The 18669-nt window shown below is 36.6% G+C and overlaps 2 protein-coding genes across 3 annotated transcripts in view; one reads left to right on the plus strand and one right to left on the minus strand.

Annotated features, from left to right (window-relative positions):
- LOC141546740 (membrane-spanning 4-domains subfamily A member 6D-like) overlaps positions 1-18228 on the minus strand; it is a 276103-nt gene extending 257875 nt beyond the window's left edge. Inside the window, exon 1 of the mRNA XM_074274753.1 lies at positions 18193-18228. Coding sequence (XP_074130854.1) covers positions 18193-18216 — 24 coding nt within the window. The 5' untranslated portion in view covers positions 18217-18228. The remainder of the gene's footprint in view (positions 1-18192) is intronic.
- LOC141547944 (membrane-spanning 4-domains subfamily A member 12-like) lies at positions 904-15507 on the plus strand. Of its 2 annotated transcripts, none has more exons than XM_074276635.1 (7): positions 904-1135; positions 1841-2081; positions 6558-6698; positions 7991-8047; positions 14108-14227; positions 14906-15016; positions 15177-15506. In XM_074276635.1, exons 2-7 carry the CDS (start codon positions 1854-1856, stop codon positions 15261-15263), a joined length of 744 nt encoding a protein of 247 aa, XP_074132736.1. In that variant the 5' UTR covers positions 904-1135; positions 1841-1853; the 3' UTR covers positions 15264-15506. The 2 variants fall into 2 exon arrangements, with proteins under 2 accessions (XP_074132736.1, XP_074132737.1); XM_074276636.1 differs by having other exon boundaries at positions 920-1024; positions 15177-15507.
- Positions 18229-18669: the final 441 nt, after the last annotated feature.

Raw genomic sequence — 18669 nt, forward strand, 5'->3', positions numbered from 1 at the left:
TAGTAAGCACACCAGAACTTATAGAGTTCTATAGAAAAATACATGATTCTACATATTTCTACTGTTTCTGTCTGGTCTCATTTCACTTCTGGAGATCTCTAGAATCCCAATTTAATGAGTTAACAAGTGGCAGTAGTTGCTTTAATAAGGAAAAATCTTCAGTGGTTAAATTCATAATGAAATTATTATTTTTTTTTTCCTGAGGCTGGGGTTAAGTGACTTGCCCAGGGTCACACAGCTAGGAAGTGTTAAGTGTCTGAGATCAGATTTGAACTTGGGTCCTCCTGAATTCAGGGCTGGTGCTCTATCCACTGCGCCACCTAGCTGCCCCCGTAATGAAATTCTTGTCCATACCTTAGGCATACTTTCTGTTCCCATGCAGTTCAGGAAGCTCCCCCTTTTTGCCCTATTCTTCCTCTAGACATACCACCAGCCTCATACCCATAACATAGAACCTTTTATTCCGAGCAAATACTTCTCGCCAGTCCTGTTTGCCAAGGGTTAAGTCACATGATGGCCATTTAAATATTTCATAAGATCCTGAGGGTCCGCAGAAATCACCTTTTTTTTTTTTTTTGGCAGATAAAGACCTGATGACCAGAAAGGGAAAGTCACATAGGCAGAAACCGGCAGAGCCAGAATCTGAACCTGGTCCTCCTGCCTCCAAATTCACAAATCCCCTACTGATGGGGTAATGATCATTCGACAACCCCCAGGCTTCTCTCATCCTTCTTCATTTTTTTCTCCCAAGTAGGGTTTCTTCAATATGGCCAAGGAGGGGAAAGCAGAGAAGAGCAGAACAGTGGCTGAAAAAGAAAAGGACTTTGGACCTGCACAGAGACAGGAAGCAGTCATTTGCTGCAACCATAAAAACATTCTATTAAATCTATGCCGATCCCTTCTGAGGCAGAGATACGCAAGGACTTGAAGAGAAATAGGACAGCAGGGGCACAGAGAAAACAGGGAGTCCCCAAAAACTGCTTTCTCAAACTTTTCCTCTGAATCAGCCTGGAGCAAGTAAGAGGCAAGGGCTGGGGCAGGGACAGGGGCAGGGACAGGGGCACGGGCGGGGGCACAGGCAAGAACAGAGACAGGCCTTGCTTGGAGGGACAGCCATTCTGGAGCAGATTGCTGGGTGAGTGATAAGAAGGAAAGGGAAGAAAAAGTAGAGAAAGAATAAAACAAAGTCTTTCCTAAAAGTTAGCCATAAGGAAGTGGAAGAGAAAAAATTTATCAGAAGCCTGAAATAAGGCAGGTGGTAAGAGAACAGTCTTCAATCCAAACCCTTAAATTAAGGAGATGTTGTTCCAGGGCCAGCCAGAGTCAGCCTGGGAGATGATGATGGACTACATGAGCACAAATAATGTCATGTCCTAGACCTCAGAATAAAGACTAATCAGGATGTCCAGAAGGAATATGTCCAAAAGGGAAGGATCAAAATGGAATATCATCAACTCTCAGTTCCTGACATGTACACTATCTGCTTTGTAGATGGCTGACAAAAAATGTTTATGTGCCAAAGCGAATCTCTCCATCACCTAGCAGAAGTCTAAGCTCCATCTAGGCTCCCCTTGTAGGCTCCATCAGTTAGAGGAGAGTCAGCTATCCGTTCTTCAAGAGCAGACTAAGCCAAAGTTAAAAGGGATACAAATCAACTACTCTCCTGATTCCTTGGGATCCTGAACAAAACCAAATATAAAAGATTTGGGGGTTGGACACTTATCACCCTTTCTATGTTCCCTATTCTCCTTTACTGGCATCAGTAATCAGAAATAGATGAGTTAAATTTTGTTTTAATTCTTTCCTGGATAAATATATTATCTCTTAATGTGTTTTACAGTATCTTGGATGCAATGACCTCCTGGCCTGACAGAGTTCATGAAGACCCTCCCAATCCATACCTCCAAAGTAATTCTGGAATCTCCAAATTTTCATTTCCTCTACTTCCATTAAATGTGGTAAACCAGCCCGAAGTGGGTCAGTATCTTCATGTTAATAGTCCTCAGATCCAAAGTACAACACAGGTAAACTCAGCTACAACTGGATCAAGTTTGTTCTTTAAAGAAGGGAAGCCATTAGGGGTAAGTCAGCTCTCACTTGGAATGTCATTCTTGTATTTGCATGATTTGATAGGCCAGGAGTTGAGTGTTTGGAAGATGAAGTTTATGATTCTCACTGGGTAAAGTCCAATCATAAACATAAAATCCAATCTGAAAGCATAGCTCTGGAAGCTTCTTTCATTATTCCCAAGAGAAATCATTCAGACAAAACCTTAAGTTTTGTTCGGAGTTGACGCAAACAAAGTAAGATTTTAATGTGCAAATCAATGGGATTCAGCTATGAACTAGGGACTTCAATATTGCCATAGAAGGATTACCATTTCCAGGGCTCTCTATGTGCATAGATTGTTTGGGGCACCTCCCATCTTGCTGGTTCAGAATTACAGGTTTTGAGGTAGGTAGGGAGTATTGGTCAATATCTCCACCCCAGACCATCTGGGAGACAAGTTATAATGTGACACCTCCCCCACTTGATTTTTCTCAAACAAGGATTCCATCCAGGTCAATTCCATTATGATCTTACATAAGAAAATAATAATAAATACAGAAAAGAGATAACACAAGCAAACAACAGTCTATTTTTAAGGCACCATATTGTAAACCAGGCATCTTAACTTTTTTGGTATCAGGAACTTTTTAAATGCCTGTTTGTAATCTTTGTTTTATATCCTGAACTACTATAGACTCTAGCAATATCTCTGGATCCTTTCATAAATGCAGAAAATAAAGTAAAAAGGATTATAAAAGAAACCAATTGGAGTTCATTTATTAAGATATTATTTTTAGAAACAAGTTCATAAACCCTAGGTTACAGATTCCTACTGTATATAATGGAACAATATCAATATTAGATAGATAGATAGATAGATAGAAAGAAATTGCATAGCATTTAAAAATTTAGAGGAAAAACTAACAGTTTCTGGATATCTATATAAAAAGAAAATAATTGGGGGAAGAACTTTAATATGCCTCTTCCAGATTTAAACAAATATAATAGAGTAACTCTCCCCCAAAAAAGAAGTTAAGGATTTCTACATATTACTAACTAAATTAAGGAAGAAATATTTTAATTCCCTTCAAATAATTTCTAAATGTCTAGAAAAGACTAAGGATTTATTAAATGTTTATTGAATGGTTAATTTGTTCAAAATAACTTGGAATCAATCTACCAAGACATACCCCAAGATATAGAACTACAAAACACTTTTTATGGAAACAAAATATGTCTGAAATAATTGAAGAACTATTCATGGACAGATAGTATCAATATAATAAAAATTGGTGTTACACCAATCAAACTATGAACAGATTACTTTGTAGAACTAAACAATAACAATTCCTTTGGTAGGGAAAATATGTCATGAAATTCAAGGAAAATAATTACAATAAATGTAGGAATAAAGGGATCTAACATTACCAGATATCAAAATACGTGAAAAAAAAATAACCATCAAAACTATGAGGTACTAATTAAAAAAGTAAAAGTACATTAGTATAACATGCTATATCAATATTACCTAGGCAAAAAAACATAGCCTCTCAAAATTGATTAAGCATAAAAAATAGGAACAAGAAAGATCTTCTAATTTGATAAGAATTACTAGAAAAAATTGAATAGTAGTTTGCCAGAAAAATGGATTTAGAAAATATCATAACATAATACTAGAACTGGATAAAATGTACAAAGTCATATCACAAAAGGGGAATTGAGGCTACACTTATTAGATTATTAATAAGAGGGAAAATTCATAATCAACCAAGAGATAGAAGAGCTCATAATTGACAAAAGAGGTTATTTCAATTTTGTAAAATTGATATATAAATTGTCATTTGTAAGTGATTTATAAAAATAATTAAAAATCATTTGCAAGAAAATAAAAAACAATGCATTTAGAATAAGGAGAAAAGCTATTAAGTGAGAAGAAAATACTGGCATCAGACATTTCTGATAAAAATTTTATAGGAAAATGGATTGGGTATACAGACTCCCAGGTAAGGAACCTCTTTTATCAATGTGGCTGGAAACCTTCCCTGTGACTTACAGTCTTAGAGAGTTGGCTAAAGCAGTGGATCTTAAACTTTTGTTCTCAATATATTTATACTACTAAAAATTATTGAGTATCTGCCCAAAGAGTTTTTATTTTATACTTACAGATGTTTACCATATTGAAAATCAAAACTAATTTTGAATTTGTAGACCTTCTGAAAGGGTTTCAGAGACTCCCAAGATTTTTTGAGAACCACTGGCTTATAGCACAGAGAGGTTAACCAATTTGCCCAAAATTATAAAAGCAGTAAGCGTTGGAGGTGATACCTCAACACCAGTCTTTCTAGAATTGACGTTAATTATGCCATCCTACCTCTAGTCCAATGTAAGAAAGTTTGATAATAAAGATAATGATCAGACATACACTTAATAATCATGAGTCATTTCTCAATACACAGGGTATGGATCAATAGCGTACAAGAAGGAAAATGCAGATTATCAACAGCTAATATTAAAAAAATTCCAAAATCATTAATAATAAAAGAAATGTAAAATAAAATAGCAAAGAAGTCCCATCTCATGTCCATCAAATCGGCAAAGCTAATAAAAGAAATAGCCAATAATGGAGAAGAGAAATATGGCAAGGGGAAGTAAATCAAATACTCAAAACACCATTGGTGAAATTGTGTATTATTACATCCCTTCTTCAAATTAATTTGGAATGATGCATAAAAAGTTGTTTAGCTTTGGGATACTAATGCATTATTAGTGGAGTTGTAAAATGATCCCACCATTCTGGAGAGCAATTTAGAACTATGTCCAAAGGGCTATAAAACTGTGCACACCCTTTGATCCAGCAGTGTCTCTCCTGGGATTGTATTCTAAAGTGATCATAAAAGAGGGGAAAAACCCACATGTGAAAAAAAATTTTTAGCAGCCCTTTTTGTAGTAGCAAGGAACTAGGAAGTGAGTGGATGCCTATTAATTTGGAAATGGCTAAATAAATTATGATATATGAATGTTATAGAATATTATTGTTCAATAAGAAATGATGAGCAGGCTGATTTCAGAAAAGCCAAGAAAAAATTACATGAACTGATGCTGAGTAGAATCAAAAGAACACTGTACAAAGTAACCAGATTATGTGAAATCAATTGTAATAGACTTGGCTCTTCTCAGCAGTGGAATGATTCAAGACAATTCGAATAGACTTGGAATGTAAAATGCCATCTGCATTCAGAGAGGAACAATGGATCCTTTTTCTTTCATGACAAATATGGAAAACATGCTTTAAAAGATTGTACATGTTTAATTTATATCAGATTACTTGCTTTCTTGAGGAAGGGGAAAGTAAAGAAAGAAATTAGAAATACAAAATCTTACAAAAATGAATTTTGGAAACTAAAACCCAACACTAAGTAATATATACCAAGAAAGCAAATATCAGAAAGAATGACCCCATGTTTGTAAATATATTTATAGTATCATTTTTATTCTTGTAAAAAAAAAACAGGGAGAAATTAAAATGGAACATGGCATAAGATATTGGGGCATTGAAACGTAATGCAATAATACTATACCACAAGAAGTAATAGCTGAGAAATTCAGAGCAACATGGAAAGACATGTATGAATGGATGCAGAATAAAGAAAGCAGATCCAAGAGAACAATATTCACAATAATTACAACTAAGTAAATGAAGGCATCACAATTCAGATTAAATGCATCTCCAATTCTTGATTCCAGAGAACCAATGATAAAATTATTTTCCTTCTTTTCATTGTAGAAGTGGTGGGTTTTGGGTGAAGATCCTCCATTGGTTTTGGTTATAATGAGTATGTCTTGTTTTGCCTAACTTTGTTGTTGTGGTTGTGAGGAAGAGGGGTTTTTTTTTTTTGGATTAAGGTAAGAAGCTGCATAGTGAGGATGAAGTTTTAAAAATATTCAATAAAACATCTTAAAGTTGCTGTTGTTTTGGGGGGTTTTTGGCTTGGTTTGGTTGGCTTTTTGTATTGTTCTTAATAAAAAGTAAGAAGGAAAAAAAAAATCTTGATCCACATGAGTCCAGGGCTTCAGTAATGGGACACAGACTATCCCATTTAAACAATTTTAATGGTTCCAAATCCTGTTTGTGTCTGAAAGGATCACAAACCATGCTTTCTATGGAACGTTTCTATGCCTATAAATACATATATTTGAGAGCAACTAAGTGGCACAGTAGATATAACACTGGGCTTGTAATCAGGAAAGTATTCCTGATTTCAAATCTGGCCTCTTACTAGCTATGTGACCCTAGACAAGTCACTTCACCATCTTTGCCTCAATGTCTTTATCTGCAAAATGAATTGGAGAAGTAAATGTAGTTTTACTACTCTACTGTATTTGCTAAGAAAACCCCAAAATAAGGTAACAAAGAGTCAAACTCGATTGAAAAAAACCAAACAGCAATAATTTCAAGATTCTGATAAGAATATTAACGTTTTTCACTCTTACGTGTTTTCTTTCTATAGGCTATTCAAATCATGATTGGACTGATGCACATAGGTTTGGGGATTATTCTGGGTTTTCTTTCTGTAGATCATAGAATCTTCAATAATCACTACATCAGTTTGTCCTTTGTTGGTGGATACCCTTTCTGGGGAGGTATATCGGTGAGTAGACTGAAATAAGAGCACTTTTTAATGTCTTGAAAGCCCTAGTGGATCTGCAAATGCCATGCCACTACTGCAGGTTTTAAAATTACAGCCTACAGCCCTCCCTCCCCATGCACAACTTCACTAAGCAGCTGTAAGAGTTGCGAATACCAAAATTTCTTCAGCCATGTCCCAAATGATGAGGACTCTTCTCATTTAACTAGAGATTATATATATGTATATGTATGTATTATATATATGTATATATATAATAGATTTTATATATAGATAGCCCTTTGACTTCTTTAAAGTGCTGTTGCAATATAAGAAAAGATATTCATTATTATTATTATTTAACATTGTCATAATTATTATTATTAATATTGGTCTCATCATGTGATTTCATAGTATCTACGAAAGCAGGTCAGCCCCTGCTCTGCACTTTATGGTCTTAACAAGGCATCTTTAGAACTGAGAGTGAGGTAGCCACTGATGTTTGGGACTCTTTGAACAAGTCTGTATCCATCACACTGTAGTGTCTAGTGACCTCCTAAGCCTTGAATGACAGACATAAGGCATGTTTCTCAAGAGTACAAACACTAATAAAAATGCCTTAGGACAATCCAGAGTTTACACTGCCTCAAAGAACTCAGGATGTCACTGCCTTACAATAACAAGGAACTGAAGTAAGTTACTTGAAGTAAGATTTCGATGGTTTCTAAGTTTTATGAATAAAACAATTAAATCAGTCACAGATTATTGAATCTGGCAAAGTAGCATACTCCATACTTGAGGAAGAAGTTGTTCAGTGAAAAGAAACAATAGAAAGTCCTCATTTTTCAGGGGTTTATAATCTAGTCTATGAGTCTCATTTTTTTTTAACTGATGGCAACTAAATTTAGAATTGTTATGTTAATTAAAAACATGGGGGTCGAAAAGCCTGGGCACAAAAATGGATTTGTTAGGTTTTCCTCCAAGGTACCCCTTGAGACATGTTTCAATATTCAATGTTTCATTCTGAGAATTTTGCTGCATCATAAATGCAATCTGGGCATTGGGAGTAGGCTAAGGATACAAAATGGCAAGATGATATTGAAGGCAATAAAGTCATTTAAGGAAATAAGGGCAATTACAAGGAGAAAAGACTGAAAGCCAAAATGCTGGTACTTATAAAATTGTGTCAAATAGGGGAATGAGGATTAAGGGAGAATGAGAGAGTTTTAAAAAAGACAACTATGCTGAAAAGTACACACCTGGAGATGTAAAAGCACTTCCTATTTCCTAAAAGCCTTTTTTTTTTTTTTAATTAGTACATATGTTCCGGATCTCTCACAGTATTAGCAGCAAGAAATCCAACATCTTATTTGGTAAGTCACAAAGCTCTATTTGAGAACTTCTTGAGAGATGACAATTTCATTATTTTGGAGGAAACAGAAATCTTGGGAAAAGAATGACATTGGGAATGCAGTATATGACTTCTATCAAATCCAGCTCTGATGCTCCATGGCAGTGTGGAGCACTGGGGCTTGAGAATACAGACCCAGTTATGAACAATATATCTATCATTAAAGAAAAAAATCAACTGAATTCAAAAGGTTCATCATTTCATGGAGAGTAACTTAGGAGGTATAGTCAATGTTTAAATTTGTCCTCCAAGTCCTGTAAAAGTGGTAACCTGAACCAGTGAAGATTAATGAAGGAAATAGCATCTAAAACGTGCTTGGAAGGAAATCTGGGAGTCTAAGAAGAAGAAAAGTACATTTTGAACATAGGGACTGGCTCTAATAAGTCATGGAGGTAAAAAGTATTTTTTTAAAAATCTAAGTGAAGGAAGTACCAAAGCAGCGCAATTACAGATCTCTGATAGATTGAGATAATTGGCTCAGAGATGCTGACTCTTCCCAAATAAAATGATTTTGTCAGAGGAAAAGGTTCCAAATTACTTTTCTCTATTATTTATTATTATTCGTCATTATTCCATGCTCTGTACTTCTACAGCACTTATATTTTGAACTGGGTGGCCTCTAAGAATCTGAAACTCAATATATCCATAATGGAACTCATAAGAGTCCCATAAGAGTTCTATTACAGTAAATGTAACACAGTAAAAGTAAGTACACCAGCATTTTAGTCAACTAGATTCAAACCTCTTTGTCAACTTCCCTTCATCACTTGACTCCCTACATCTTCCCATCTGGTACCAAATCTTGTTATTTCTACTTTTACTGTTTCCAAACTATAATACCTATACCCTGGCCATCATTCTCATTCTCTTTTTCCCTATCCCACCAGAGCTTTGGCTGGCCCCTGTCCCTGGAACTGCCCTAGGCTGGATGAGTCAATGGGGAGTGCTTGCTTAATCTTGCCCAGTTCCCAGTCCATTTCTAAATTGTGGCTTCTCCCTCCCTGTTATTAACTCCTTTTTATGTCTAATCTTCCCTCATTAGAACAGAAACTTCTTGAGGTCAAAGGCTGCCTTTCTTTCTTATATTTGTACCCTGAGCACCAAGCACAGTCTTCAGTGCGTGATAAGATTTTTAGTAAATATCTTTCCCTTAATTTGTCATTCCCAACATATATAGCATATATCCCCTTTTCTCCACTTACAGTATAGTCCTTATTCTTATTCAAATCCTTACTTTCTACCCAAATCTTGACACCTCACTCAAAAAACTCCAGCAACATCTTATTACTTCAAGGGCCAAACAGAAATGCCTTTGCTTTTCTCTCTTTCTAGGTTTCTTACCCATCACTACCTTGTACACATTTATGATGCAGCCATGAGGGCTTGCTTACTTTCTCTCACATACCTCCAGCAGGCTGTCTTCCTTATCTAGAATGTTTATCTTCACCTTTCCCTGTACAATTCTGAGTTTCCTTCCAGACTCAGCTTAATGGTCCCATTTTCTTATGGGACCATTAGATTAGGAAGCTCCTACTAAGCAAAGTCCCTCTGCCACTGCACATCACTACCCTCTGTCAGGGTCTTAGCAGCCCAGGACACAGAACTCTATGATTTTACACCTTCAATTTTTGTAACAGAAAGAAGTGGAGAGCAAGCTTGGGTAAATGTTATCTTTTGAGATTAGTACCCATTTCCACAGTCTGGGAAAGAATCACTCCTTCACACAAGGGGTATCAGAGTGACAAAGGGACTAAACTTCTGCTTTTTGGCCCTAGCACATAATATCCCAAAAGGGAAGGCCAGGGAAAGATCATGTAGCACTTTTTATTATGACTTTTATGTTATGATAACAATCTGCCAAGATACTAATTGTCTTAATAATTAGTTAACAAGTTATTTTGCATCTTGCTCTGTTATATTCTCATATATATACTTTCTGCTTTCAACTATATAGTTATCTCATACTAATGAACATTTTTAGAATGTTTCCAGGTTCCCAAATCCTTTTCTTACCAGAGCCCTATGAGGGATTTGGCACAAACATTGCTACTACATTGACTCCTATCATCTTTCAGCACTTTAAGGCTTAGTGATACTGTTGGATCTGGGGCCTCTAGTAATCCTGATCACAAATCCTGAAAAACTCAGATCTGTGACCTTCCTATTGAATATCTTCTCTGAACTTAGGCTGAGGTTCAAACAGTAAACACATCATCCTTTTCAGAATCCTAAGAAAAGCATTTCTAGCTTGGGAAAATCTAAGAAAATTTGTATTCTCAGGCATAGACTTTAGGAATCCAAGAACACCCCCTTGCCAAAGTAAAGCACCAGAATGTATTCCCCATTCCCACTGTACTCATGAGGGTTTGATAGATTAAGGAACATATTCAAGACCACCTAACTTATAAATGTGGTCTCTAGCATCTGAGTTCTTGTGTCCTGCTTCTAGGTGAATGTCATGTAGTTTCAGGAAGTCAGGAAAGATTTTTATAACTTGTATCTCTCAAGATGTGAGGCAAAATACATATTAGATTTCAATAACTGATAAATTCAATTAAATAAAAATTTATTGAGCACTTACTATATTGTGCTAGGCCTAGAGTAACAAAGACTAAAATGAAACAGCCTTGGCACTCAAAGAGCTTACATTCTATAGGAGAAATACCACATGTACACATCTAAGGAAAGATACTATCAAAACAATACTATATCTCAATGAGAGGGATCAGAAAAAAAAGATTAATGAAGGAAATAGCATCTAAGATGTGCTTGGAAGGAAATTTGGGAGTCTAAGAAGAAGAAAAGTACATTTTGAACATAGGGACTGGCTCTAAGAAGTCATGGAGTAAAAATATTTTTAAAAAATCTAAGTATGGGGGTAAGATTTGTTAAACTCTAGACAAGAGCAACTAGAAGGCATGAAGTAGAGATTGAGGAATGAATGTCATCCAAAAAAGAGCTGGAAAGGAGCTTGCCTTGAGATTCACCTAGCAATGCCAGAGCTACAATTGGGCATGCCATCCATATTCTGGAGTTTCTGAGTTGTTTCTAAAGTCAAACATTAGTTATTTATTAATACTCAAAGAGATCACAAGTCCCAAAACAATAATTCTCCTCTCAACCATGTGCAAATCATTTCTTTGGGGAGAATATGAAAAGAAGGATATTTATATTGCAAACAAGAAGGAAGATCAAATGTAGCCTGTACATTTATCACTTTCTAGTTTATCAATTAGATAAAACACTTTGTGGTGCTAAGGAGATGGGAAAAGGAATCTTTCTTTTATATCATCCTCTGATCCTTTCCTTAAAATAGGTTTATAATAACTAGTTCACAAAGAGCATGTCTACCACATAAAGCAGTCTCCCAATCAGCACTTAGAAAACTGAGTTTTAAAAATAATTATGGAACAGCTAGATGGTCAGATGGATAGAGCACCAGCTTTGAAATCAGGAGGACCTGAGTTCAAATCTGAACTCAGGCACTTAACATTTCCTAGTCACTTAACCCCAAATGCCTGAGAAAAAAAAAGAAAAATAATGTCCATTATGTAGGATGGTGCTCTCAGAAGGAAAAAAGAAAAGGGTAAAGGGCGAAATTTAGGTGATACAAAAATAAAAGATATCAATAAAAATTTTATTCAAAGAATTAAAAAATGAAATTGAGCTATAGAACAGCAGGAATAGAGAACTGTCTGCACTATCACTTCATGTTTTATGCCCATGGCATACTTCCCAACAATGACACTTGTTAGGACTTGTATCGCACAGCTACGTTGAAGTCTTTCTCTAGGGTTTGACTTAAAATCTCTCCACCAATCAGAACTGTTTACAAACAGAATAAACTACCTCTAGAAGAAGTGCTGAACAAATGGCCACTTGCCAGGGATGTTATGGAAGGAACAACTTTTTAGATCTAGCCTCTGAGATCACAGATCACAGAGCAAATATTCGGAGCCTGACCTCTCCTTGATGGTAACTACTATAAAACTTCTCATTTCGGTCAAAGGATATGAACAGACAATTCTCAGAGGAAGAAATTGAAACTATATCCACTCACATGAAAGAGTGTTCCAAATCACTACTGATCAGAGAAATGCAAATTAAGACCACTCTGAGATACCACTACACACCTGTCAGATTGGCTAAGATGACAGGAACAAATAATGACAAATGTTGGAGGGGATGTGGGGAAATTGGGACACTAATACATTGCTGGTGGAGTTGTGAAAGAATCCAGCCATTCTGGAGAGCAATCTGGAATTATGCCCAAAGAGTTATCAAACTGTGCATACCCTTTGACCCAGCAGCGCTACTACTGGGATTATATCCCAAAGAAATACTAAAGAGCGGAAAGAGACATATATGTGCCAAAATGTTTGTGGCAGCTCTTTTTGTTGTAGCTAGAAACTGGAAGATGAATGGATGTCCATCAGTTGGAGAATGGTTGGGTAAATTGTGGTATATGAAGGTTATGGAATATTATTGCTCGGTAAGAAATGACCAGCAGGAGGAATATAGAGAGGCCTGGAGAGACTTGAATCAACTGATGCCGAGTGAAATGAGCAGAACCAGAAGATCACTGTACACTTCAACAACAATACTGTATGAGGATGTATTCTGATGGAGGTGGAAATCTTCAACATAGGGAAGATCCAACTCACTTCCAGTTGATCAATGATGGACAGAGGTAGCTACGCCCAGAGAGGAAACACTGGGAGGGGAATGAAAATTGTTAGCACTAATATCTGTCTGCCCAGGTTGCATGTACCTTCGGATTCTAATGTTTATTGTGCAACAAGAAAATGATATTCGCACACATGTGTTGTGCCTAGACTATATTGTAGCACATGTAAAATGTATGGTATTGCCTGTCGTCGGGGGGAGGGAATAGAGGGAGGGGGGGTAATTTGGAAAAATGAATGCAAGGGATAATATTATAAAATATATATATATATATATATATATATATATAATAATAAATTAAAAAAAAAAGTTTGCACATAAAAAAAAAAAAAAAAAAACTTCTCATTTCAAGGAAGAGGAAACTAAGGCCTCTTGTGTGAGCATTTCACTTAAGATCTGTAGATGATGCTCCTTTGTCCTCCTTCTAAAGAATCTGTGCTCCTCAATCTCAGTTCAAGTTAAAGATTGGCAATAGCATCAAATCATGCCAATTACATATGGCTGTAGAGAACAAAGATCTTGTATATTGGAGTACAATTGTGACCAGTAAAAATAGAGAATAGTAACCTACAGAGCCCTACATATCTGTACTTCTACAGTTAGAGGTCTGGACTCAATGAATCAAGAAAAGAAATGAGAAAATATTTGGTACTGTTTTTTGAAGAGACATTTCTTTAGAGATTTTTATGAACAGACAACTTAAAAAAAACACAGATTTGAAATTCAAGTAAAGACTATAACACAGCATAACCCTTTTGGCAAAGGAAATGGTGAGAGAGTAAATTTTCTTAATTTTTTCCTCTTCTTCAAATTTTGTTTAATTTCTCAAAGATATTTAATTTTTCTAAATAAATTCAAAATATTTTTCAACATTCATTTTTACAAAATCCTGTATTCCGATTTTTTTCCTCCCATATGCCAAGACGGCAAGCAATTTGATATAAGTTAAACATGTGCAATTCTAAATATATTTCCAAATTTGTCATGCTGTGCAAGAAAAATCAAATCAAAAGGGGAAAAAGCATAATAAAAAAACAAACAAAAATTAAAATACAATGCTTCTGTCTATATTCAGTCTTCATAGTTCTCTCTCTAGATGCAGATGACATATTCCATTCCAAGTTTGTTAGAACTGCCTTGAACCACTGCATTATTGGAAAGGACCAAGTAGTCCATCACACTTGATCATCACATAATCTTGTTGTTGCTGTGTACAATGCTCACTTGGTTTGGGGATTAAACTTTCTTTAGAAAAGGGGCAGAGCTTGGAGATAAGAGACTTCAAAAGTTTTTACTTTATTTGTGCTAGTTGTAATGTTCTTTAATTCACTTTTAGGTAAAAAGCACCTTAGGAATGAACATTTTCAGTGCCGTCTGTACAGTAGTTGGCATCATTCTGCTGCTGATAGATATGTTTTTAAATGGTGAAATAATGGATCAAAACTTCTGGGCAAAAGTACGTATTCATCTTTGATCAAGTACTTCCATTTTCCTAGATCTTGTCTTTATTAAGGATTCTGCATCAGCTTATTGCCATTTTGGGGCATAAAGAAAAGCAATGCTTAATAATAATATATAGAAAAGGGAGGTTAAAAAATAATTTTGCAGCTGATCCTAGAGAATGCATTGTTTATCAACTCTGCTGGAGAAAATCTCTCAAACATTTCATGCCCACACATCTGTGCCCAGGAGGGTGGGCATCTGCTCCATCCAGCCCAGAGGAAGGGCCAATCTTCTGTCAACCCTGCCTTTCCTTCACCACCTTCACATCCCCTGTGAAATCCATGTATCACTCTGCATGTGCCCAGGTGAAATCTCAGTTAAGATTCATCTATTTCTTGCTACAAAGTCCTCCAAGAGAGGGTTTCCTTCCATCAGGGAGGAGACGGTTAGCAGGAGAATATTCAGAAATGGGGACACTACATAAATATATACTGAATTGCAATGAAATAGCTTACTTATTTAAAAGAGGAGGAGCAGAGGAGAGGAAGAGTACCAAAAAGAAGAAAAGAAAAAAGAAGGGAACGAAAGGGAAGAATTTTTTCCTTAGTTCAGACAGATTATCAGTTCAAATGCTAGACTTCCCTTGTATCTATCTGTCATCTAATGATCTAACAATTCTTTTTGTTCCTAGGTTTCCAGCCAAGGGATTTCAGCTATGCTGGTAATCTTCACCTTCTTAGAATTAAGCATCAACAGTAAGACTTCGAATTTCGTACTTCAGCTGCTCCTGAACAATAATTCAGTGAGTAGCTTCAGTAATTAGAATCCTGCAGTAATTAGAATCCCCCAGCTAAATTGGGGTAACTCTGAATAACAGTTGGAGCAAGGCTTCTGAGAGAAGTGTCTGGAGAAACTGAGTAAGAGGGAAATATTAATATTGCTCTCTTTCTTTTCTTTTCCAGCCAATTATGACTATTTCAAATGAATATGCAGTTAATTCCTATACTCCCAATGTATCAACTGAGGCAACTAAATGGCACAGTGGATAGAGCACTGGACAAGAATATTTTAATACATACTCAGACACTAACTAAGCTGACTTGACCCTGCCTGCATCCATTTTATCATCTCTAAAATGAGAAAATGGCAAGCGACTCCAATACCTTTGCCGAGAACAACCCAAATGAGATTACAACGAGTTGGGACACAACTGAAAATAAAGATGTATCAACAATCACCCAGTAGGTGGCGACTTAGTGAATTAATATCTGGGCATTAAAAAAAAAAAAAAAAGTTCAAATTTGTGGAAAAACTTTCTCTTAGCAAAATAAATTAACAAATGAAAATGAAACAATTCTATCTCTTACTTTTGAGATTGGACTTTTCTTTACAGAATGACAATGACAATTTAAGGGATATCTCTGAGGTTACCTCCTGAGGGATATCATAGATTCTCTCTGGCCCTTCCCTCACCATTCTCTTCCCATTGTGTACTAATATACTTGGAGAGATCCAGTGACCTCCAAAGCAAGAAAGAGATTCACAGATGCAGTCCCAGAGAGTATCCAAAGTTTCTCTTTATCCTCTCTTTAATAAAAAATTTTAATAAAATTATAACTCTGTGGTTTTTAAGTTTATTTGGTCCAATATTGGTTAGAAAGGAGCAAAACTGGTTTGGCTTCACAAAGATCAAGAAAATTCCCATAAAACCATTTATCAGCCAAAAATTTCCAAAACACTAATCTTCCTTTGCCTTTTCCACATGTTCACAATTTAAGAACTATATGTGAAAAGGAATAAGCAGGGGACCCTCACCCCAAGATGATCTAAACTATTTCCAGCAGATCTAAGCCTATGTGCTAGCCATTTCTAGCACTTGAGTGCTCTAGCTCAGGGCTGAAGGCCTTGCCCTCAATGGATTAGCGCTACAAACTAGCTGTGATCAAAGCCACCCCCCCCTTGGAGTTTCTATTCCTCTCAAAGGTACCACTATCTTCCCAGCCCCCCATTTTCACAACCTCATTTGACCATTTGTAAAAGATCCTCCTCCTCAGTAATAGGTTGTCCTTTGTTCTCAAAGAGGATCATAATGACATCACCATGTTACAGTGTGCCTGACTGTGACTGATTATACCAATATAAGCTCAGAATGCTCCTCCACAGGTCGGACACAAATAGTCCATATGAACATTTGGAGTGGCTTCTCTAATTTTGTGCATCTCACATTTTTTCTGTTTTAATTAAATTCTGCTTTGCTCATAGGGCACAGCCCCCTTCTCTGATGAAGGCACATCATGCTGTCCCATGTCAGTATCTTTCATGGTATATAATCAATTCTAAAGTTCTTTTTTTTCCCCCTGTGGCTGGGGTTAAGTGACTTTCCCAGGGTCACACAGCTAGGAAGCATTAAGGGCCTGAGGCCAGATGTGAACTCAGATCATCCTGACTTCAGGGCTGGTGCTCTATCCACTTCACCACCCAGCTGCCCAATTCTAAAGTTCTTAAGAAAGACCCTGAGAGCCTCCTTATATTGCTTTTTCTGACTATTCTGTGAGCCTTTGCCCTGTGTGAATTCTTCACAATTTTTTTTGACAAATATATTATTTGGCATTCAAACAATGTGGCCAGCCCAACAGTTGTGCTCTATGCAGTACAGCTGTAATGTTCGAGAAAGGACCTCAGCATCTAGATCTTATCTTTCCAAGTGATCTTCAGCATCTTCCTAAAACAAATCAAATGGAAGAAGCAATCCTCCATTCCTGTATGAAATATGGAGTGGGTGAGAACTTGCCAGGAGAGAGGTCTTCTGGTTTCTAGCTTTGAGAGATGACACCAGGTTTCAAATCTCTCAGGCCCCTGAAGAGAGAAAAAGTCTTTGAGAAGAATCTCATTAGAGAAAACCTCTCCATGGTTGTAAACTGTAGCTCAGGTATCACCTGATAACTAATACAGAGAGCTACTCGACTCAAATTTTGTTCTTTCTGGTCAACAAAATGATCTTTAGACTAGAAAGGACAGAACTAACATCTCAGATAAAATGTCACACTCAAGATATATAGGAAGAATTGGTGATTTCACATCATGAAGTCCAGAGGAATCCTTTAAAAAGAAAATGAGAAGGGGGCAGCTAGGTGGCGCAGTGGATAGAGCACCAGCCCTGAATTCAGGAGGACCCTGAGTTCAAATCTGCTCTCAGACACTTAACACTTCCTAGCTGTGTGACCCGGGGCAAGTCACTTAACCCCAGCCTCAGGAAAAAAAAAAAAAAAAAGAAAAAGAAAAAGAAAAGAAAGGAAAAAGAAAATGAGAACCTCTCTAATAAATGACTTGCTAAGTAAATGCTACTAAAATCATCATCAAGCTGTTTTAAATCTCAGAATCCTAGAAGTGGAGGGGGAGGGATTGTATTATCTATTTCAGTCAATTCTCCCAAAGTGCCTAGCAATGCTGGACACAGAGCAGAAGCTCTGTTCTCAAGTGTTCAGGATGACAAGAAAATGAGAGACATTAAGGAGTGAAAAGCAGCATAGTTAAAAGTAACAGCTGGATTAATCACTGGATCCAAAATATTGTCAAAGATTTAATGTCAGATGGGAAGGAGGCATAAGGTTCTCTTTCACTTTTCATCAGATGGTCCAAAGTTAGAAATTCCTATATTCCAAAAACATATGGAGTTGATTTTTGGATTGATGTTATTTCCTATTTTGTATACCATTCAAAACAGTCAAAAAACTGATGTGAATCTTGCCATAAATTCTTAATGAGCTGAATAAGCCTGGCAAAAAAATATGACTTCTCTGAGTCTCAGTTTCTTCATCTTGAAAACTGAAGGTAATTACTGTATCTATCTTGTGAGAATCAAATGGAAAAAAAAAATGTCCAGAAAGCTATTTGCAAATCTTAAAGTGCTATAAAATGTCAGGTGTTGATATTAGTTAACTCCCGTCGCTAACCTCAACAGGGTCAACTGGCTCTTACCTTCACCAGGTCTTCAGACATCATGGCTTTGATTATCTGAATCCAAGATCGACCTCAAGAGGTCCCCCACAGAACACCCCTAGAATCCTAATGCTCTAATCCTCTCCTCCCCTTTCTGCAACCCCTTTTTCTATAGTCCCTAGGTCACGTGTCAGAGAGTGTCAGAGCCAGGTGCATAATCAATCGAGAGAGGAGAGCTTCCACCTGGTTGGATGAGGCTTACTCAATGCCGTCAACGCCCTGTTGGGCTCTGGCAGAGAAAGCCTCCGAGTGCTTCAAACTCTGCTCTTGAGATTTGCCCTCGACCCTAACAGTTATTGGCACAGATAATCAAAAATAAGTTTTTGTTTTGTCTCTAAATACATTGTTTTCTTATATTTTACAATATTTTGGACATGATGATATCATTTTTTTCTTTCTTTTTTTTTTCCTGAGGCTGGGGTTAAGTGACTTGTCCACGGTCACACAACTAGGAAG

The sequence above is a fragment of the Sminthopsis crassicaudata genome, chromosome 6 (assembly GCF_048593235.1).
Source record: "Sminthopsis crassicaudata isolate SCR6 chromosome 6, ASM4859323v1, whole genome shotgun sequence".
Lineage (NCBI taxonomy): Eukaryota > Metazoa > Chordata > Mammalia > Dasyuromorphia > Dasyuridae > Sminthopsis > Sminthopsis crassicaudata.

Bases quoted from the DNA above. Each gene is read 5' to 3' on its own strand.
- LOC141547944 (XM_074276635.1), top strand. From the start codon at position 1,854: ATGACCTCCTGGCCTGACAGAGTTCATGAAGACCCTCCCAATCCATAC. The intron at 2,082-6,557 runs GTAAGTCAGCTC...TTCTTTCTATAG, and splicing joins AAGAAGGGAAGCCATTAGGG to GCTATTCAAATCATGATTGG. The intron at 15,017-15,176 runs GTGAGTAGCTTC...TTTCTTTTCCAG, and splicing joins TGCTCCTGAACAATAATTCA to CCAATTATGACTATTTCAAA.